We start from the raw sequence: 6,206 nt of genomic DNA on the forward strand, positions 1-6,206 counted from the left end.
AAGGTTCAGATTACATATAGTCCGTCTCTACCAAAAAATGGTTTCAAATTTTCGCACTTGGTCAGCAATTTCAGAGAGGGGGGGGGGAAGTCAATTATATTGACCCCAGTGATTAACTGGAACTCATTTTATCGACCCCGAAAGGATAAAAGGCAAAGTTGGCCTCGGCAGAATAAATCCTTAAATAATAATAGTAACTGTTTCTCATATAGGCACAATGCCAGCAATTTTGAGGAGGTATTTGTTGACACTATCGAAACCGTTTGTCGACAGGACTTAATTTCATAGACTCTAAAAGGCAGAATAGATATCTGATGGATTTGAATTCATAATGCAAAGAACCGGAAGAAATACCACAAAAAATTTCTTCCAATGCTCAAATGATTCTGCCAGCATGCTGCCAAAAATGATAATTCTTTCAAATTTGAGCACAAAGCCAGCAATGTTAAGGGAAAGCGGGGCTAGTCATCTACACCGACCCCAGTGCTCAGCAAGTATTTCATTTTATCGATTCCGAAAGAGTGAAAGGCGAAGTCAACTTTGGTGGGATTTGAACTCAGAACCTAAAAACGGATGAAATGTCACAAAACATTTCGTCTGACATGCTAACGATTCTGCCAACTATTAACCATTAAGGTTTAGCAAAAACATTGGGAACATTGCTGAGTGATACATTGAGATTACACATAGTGATAGAATAGTGGTACAAAAGGAAAGAAAAAAAAAGGTGAAAAAAGATGATTTTAAAAGAATAAGAGATATAACATCTTACCTTGAGAATTAACATCCACTCGTCTAGAAAGAAGAAATCCCAGTTAACTCAGTTATATACATTGATTTTCAACAAGGGAAAGAAAATCTATGATGCGCGCGCACACACGCACGCAGAGCTGCAGCCGAAATTACAAATTGGTTCATACATAATAACGAACTTTTCATAAAATGTGAAGATATTCCACTAATTAGCCTGCAATTACAATCCAAATAATGCAAATGTATGTATTTATACATGTATGCAAATGTGCAAGTATGTATAAATATATCGCAATAAAATGTGTTTATATCTTTTACAAATAATAAGTACATCGAATTTATTGACTAAATCTGATGTGATAATTATTCTTCTCATTGTCGTAATCATCATCGTAAAAACTTGCATGTGATAAATAACATGCGAAAACGAGCTCGCATGTGTCTTCGTTCGACGTACTTCAGTGACCAAGTAGTCGGGCTAGATTTAAGTTGGAAGAATGTATTTGTGCGTGTGTGCTGGGTAAGAGAGAGTGAATGAGGGAGGAAAAGGAAAGTTGTGATGGTACAAAAGTATGTGAATGTGAGTGACGTTGGGACAAAAACTAAACAGTTCACCCTGCCTCCCTACAAATACAAAATTCTAATTAATAAAAGCAATGAAATTTAAAAAAATTAACTATCTTCTCTTTCACTCAAGTGTGTGTGTACGGAAAATATTAAACTTTCTGACTCGATGAAGCGAAAATGCTCATGTGAAAGTATGCGCATCTACATCAGAATCACTATCATCGTCGTCGTTTGAGGGAGATAGGTTCACAACTTAGTCGTCGTGGTTGTTGTTGTTAAGTCACAAGTCAGCCCTCAGGATTCTGAATGAGATTTTGCTGCAGTTTTTAGCAAATCGTGCGACCACATAGTGATCATCTTTCCGTCTCGTACTCCGTGTGCGCGGTGGACTGCTTGAACATCACACTACCAGTCCAATTATTTCCTCCAGTACATCAGAGATTTGGAGTTTTGATGTAAGAAATCAGTTATAAATGTCGAAAAGGCGGATGTTCTGCTGTATTCAGTAGATGCTAGTAAATACTTTCACAATGTTGAGATCCATAACCAAAATCCAAACAAATCCAAAGATATTTATGCATAAGCAAGTATCCTTAACACGTAATAGTTAATTTTGTTCGTTATATTCCGCTTTCTCTCCTTGACTATTATTCATCCTTCAAGGGTCCATAAAATAGATTAAGCAGTCATGTAGTGTAACAACATCGATAGATTTCGCTTGATGCTACATTCCTACAGACACGAAGCTGTTGCCTCTACTGTTTCCGCAGTTAAAATACATTAATACCTTATAATAATAATTTTACATTTATTTTTCCAGTAATATATGGTTTTGTTACTTTAATTTTTGTACTATTCATATGCTTATAACTGTATGTTTATTTACATAAGATTTAGTTTATCATTCTGATTACTACATACAACTGTTCAAGCTGGTGTGTACCATTCCTGTGTTTATCACTATAAAGAAACACTTGCAATACTACTCACAAGTAAAGTAGGTTCCTTGTGAACCTTATTATTTATGTATATGTTTATTGTTTTCCGTGAAAAATATGAAAATTCCAAGTTATAAATTCGATATAACTGATTATACATATCCACCTCCACACTTCACTCTAAAATGTAGCGCCTTGTGCCTAAGTTAGAAATCGTTATCATATATATAATATAATTATCTCTAAAAGACGGTGAATTGTCGGTATCGTGAGCGCGTCGAACAAAATGTTTTACAGGATTTAGTTATTTCAAATCCCACAGATAAATTTTTCATTTCTCCCGCTTGGGAAAGTGGTCAATAAAATAAATTAAAATAAAATACAAATTATTCAAGTCCTGGATTCGACTTCATCCACCTGTCCCCACCATCAAATAATTGTCTGCCTATGCTTAAATTAGAATTATTATGATCTGCGGTTCAAAGAATTAATGATTATGATGTTGAGTTCAGATCCTACCGAGGTCAATTTTACCTTTTATCACCCCAAAATCGATAAAATAAAAATACCAGTCTAACATGGAGTCGACATAATTGGTTATTGTCTCCTATTAAACTGTGCCGAAATTACAAACAAGTATGATTATCTCTAGTGATTCTCAACCATTTTTTTTACCTATGCCACCCCACTTTGATTTCTGTTTCACTCGGGTGGACTCGACAACCATTCGTTGTTTAAAACAATCCTATTACATTTTTATAATTAGTTGTTATTAGGAATTGTTTTTAAAAATGTTAAAATATTTTGTGTATTGTAGAAGTGTAAGCAATTTATTTCACATAAAATTTAATAACAAAATCTTATATGGACTCCTGTTGAGAAAGGATAATGAATAAACAGAATCGTCAGAGAGTTGGACAAGAGGCCATAACGGTATGTATTTATGGCTCTCTGCGATCAGGGTTCAAATCCTGGGACCGATAAGATATTGCATCAAGTATTGAGTTCGATATGATTAACTGACACCTTTCCCCTAAATTTCTGGCTGTGTACCACAATCAGGGTTGGATTAAGACTCAAAGAGGCCTTAAACGCTTAAAAGATTTTGGTCCCCACCATACATATGTAATTCAAAATATAAATAATAATAAACAATAAAATAAATTTTATTTTTCAAAATGAACCAAAACTAACAGTTAGATGGAAAATAATGTTTTTCCTTGTATACTTCCACTTTATATTTGAAAAGTTTTCTCCTACTTCTCTTTTAACTGCGAAGTCTTTAATCAGATTCTCAAAATTAATCTTACGTAGAGATAAGGCATCCCGAATACTATTTTAGTAAGTTGAAAGTGATTTCTTTCCTACTGCGAGCCATTTTCCACTTCTGTGGTGTCCGCCTTCTCTTGATGCCCTAAACACGTAATAATTTCTAATGCAGAAATTACAAGGTAGATTTTTTTTCTAATTTGTATAATATATTTGGGTTTTTTTTTTTAATATGAAATTATTCCCACGTGCTCTGAGTTCAAATCTCTCAACAGCTCAATAAAAATTAAATCCGAAGGGGTACTTGAAAGTTCCTGACTTTGGGTAAGAGAAAATACAGGAGGGTCAGTTCTCTCAGATTCACACATTTATTGCAGTGGTCCTTCAGTTTTTCTAAGCCCTGTAAAAGAACTCGGAAGGTTGGGCCTCCAGCCAGGCCTTTCGTGACATCCTTAAAACCAGGAACTTTTCAGCAAGTTTCAGTCAAAAAACAGAGAGATGATAAGATACAGCAGTTCACTAAGAGATGTATCCTTCTTCTATGTCGAAGGTTTTCAATCATACCCCTGACTCCGGCTGCCGCGCTATCGCGACGCTAAACGGGAGCTCACTTTCAGTTTTAGTACTGATTCTTGCCTGCTGAATGAACAGGAGCAACGTTAAGTAAATGGGCGTGCTCAAGAACACAACACGCCAGAAATCGAACCCATGACCTTATGATCGATTGTCCAACTACTTAAACACAAGGTCACGCGCTTTCTTTCAAGTAAACACTGAATTAGCCCGTAAAGGAGCCCTTTCATCTTGCCAAAATGTGTTACCTTGTGCAATTATTCAGTGCTGTAGCCTTGCGGGAACAAGTGGGAACGGTGTCCCCTTTACTTTTTTGTCGTTCCTTCACTATTTTACATAAATTCAGGTTTTAAAATGTCTACTGTATTAAAATTTGTCCGCCTTAAAAGAAATATGAGAAAAACTCATCAACTGCTTCAGTACTTTTTCTCCAGCTGAGGTAGTGCTTGCTTATAAACTGCAAAAGAAATCCCCCAAAATCTGAGATTGGATTTAAAATATAAAAACTGATCTGAAATGTTGCTACAAGGCCAGCAATTTAGTGTGGGATGGGATAAGAGGATCACATCGATCCCAGTGCTCAACTAGTACTTATTCTATCGACCCCGAAAGAACAGAAGGCAAAGTTGACTGCGGCGGAATTTGAACTCAGAACATGAAGACAGATGAAATGCCGCTAAGCATTTTACCCGGCTTGTTAGCGATTCTGCCAAAGATTCTTGTTATCACTTATACTGCTATTGTTGTTGTTGAGTTTTACATTATCTAGTCTTTCACTTTCTCATAGTTTTACTTCGGGTGATGACATTTTAGTATTCCTTGACACACGTGCTGTTACCCATTCAAGTAACAAACAGGTACATAGACTGTAAACGCATACAGAGATGTCCTTTGTATGTGAAAATGGCATTTTCATCATCATCTCGCTCACATACGCCCGTACGCGTACGCTAGCACAGAAATAAGAACGCGCATGCATGAAAATGCATGTTCACTAACAAAATTCCCCATACGCTTGATGAAAGCGATTGTTTCAATAAAGGGAGAGATGTGTTGGCAGAATACATTCACACATAAATAAATTGATCAGATAGGTCAAGTGAGAGAACAAATGTTTATTCCATTAGTTAACAACTATTTCATAATCGATGTGTAAGGAACGATTGTGCGAACTCAAAAAGGGAATAACATTTTTATGACCGCCCAGCAGTAACTCTATTCAGCTGAATAGACGTCAGTGATTGGTTGAAATTACAGAAATACGACAACTTTAACATGAAATAACTTGCGATGTAGATTTTTTTGTTAAGAAGACTAAGAGTAAAAGATGTTTTATATGACACATTCTACCAGTGTCCCAAGTTTCAAAGTGTTTTGTTAAGAAAATACTGGTGCCCCCGTTTTGAACAAGATCCCTTTCCAGAATGTTCAGGATACAAGGGTTGTAAATAGAGTTCGTTTGAGTACCAAATTTACACACTCCCTGGCTGTTAACAATGTCTTGTTTTTTGGGGTTTTTTTAAACATTCCATGCTCAACCTGGATATGTGTTATGTCTGGCAGATATGAATCGATGTATACATATTCTAATGTTTAATCAAGCTAAACTATCAATCCTTTGTATCCAGCTTAACAGGTATGTTACAGTATATTTCTCACGATTGTACTGACTTGATGTGAAGATTGGTATAATTCTTGACCAAATGTAAATACGATTTACGCGATGTAAATAAACTCATGAGTTATTGTTCATATGGTGTTGTTGCCTCATTACACGCAATCTCATATACATCATCATCATCAGCAACATATATACGACAGGACCAAGCAACAACAACCACCACACGGCATTGTAGCGAGACTCGAAACTGAATCGCCACAAATATATGTATGCATACGAGTTTCTTTCCGTGTTTTTCTCCTTTTTTTCTCTCTCCGTGTTTCTCTTCTTGTTTCTTTCCGTGTTCCTTTCTGTGGAAGAGCGTAGGCTCGAAACGTTAAAGACTTTTTTCACTTCCCGAGCGTTATACTAATACATCTGTTTGTTTTCTACATCACCTGTCTTCGGCATTTGTTTGTTTTTTTTGTGAATTCTCCCTATATATA

General features: G+C 36.0%; 1 protein-coding gene across 1 annotated transcript in view; it reads right to left on the reverse strand.

The window, feature by feature from the left end:
* LOC106880644 (uncharacterized) overlaps positions 1-2,349 on the reverse strand; it is a 25,168-nt gene extending 22,819 nt beyond the window's left edge. Inside the window, exon 1 of the mRNA XM_014930685.2 lies at positions 773-2,349. Coding sequence (XP_014786171.1) covers positions 773-787 — 15 coding nt within the window. The 5' untranslated portion in view covers positions 788-2,349. The remainder of the gene's footprint in view (positions 1-772) is intronic.
* Between the last annotated feature and the right edge of the window lie 3,857 nt (positions 2,350-6,206).

The sequence above is a fragment of the Octopus bimaculoides genome, chromosome 1 (genome assembly GCF_001194135.2).
Source record: "Octopus bimaculoides isolate UCB-OBI-ISO-001 chromosome 1, ASM119413v2, whole genome shotgun sequence".
Taxonomy (NCBI): domain Eukaryota; kingdom Metazoa; phylum Mollusca; class Cephalopoda; order Octopoda; family Octopodidae; genus Octopus; species Octopus bimaculoides.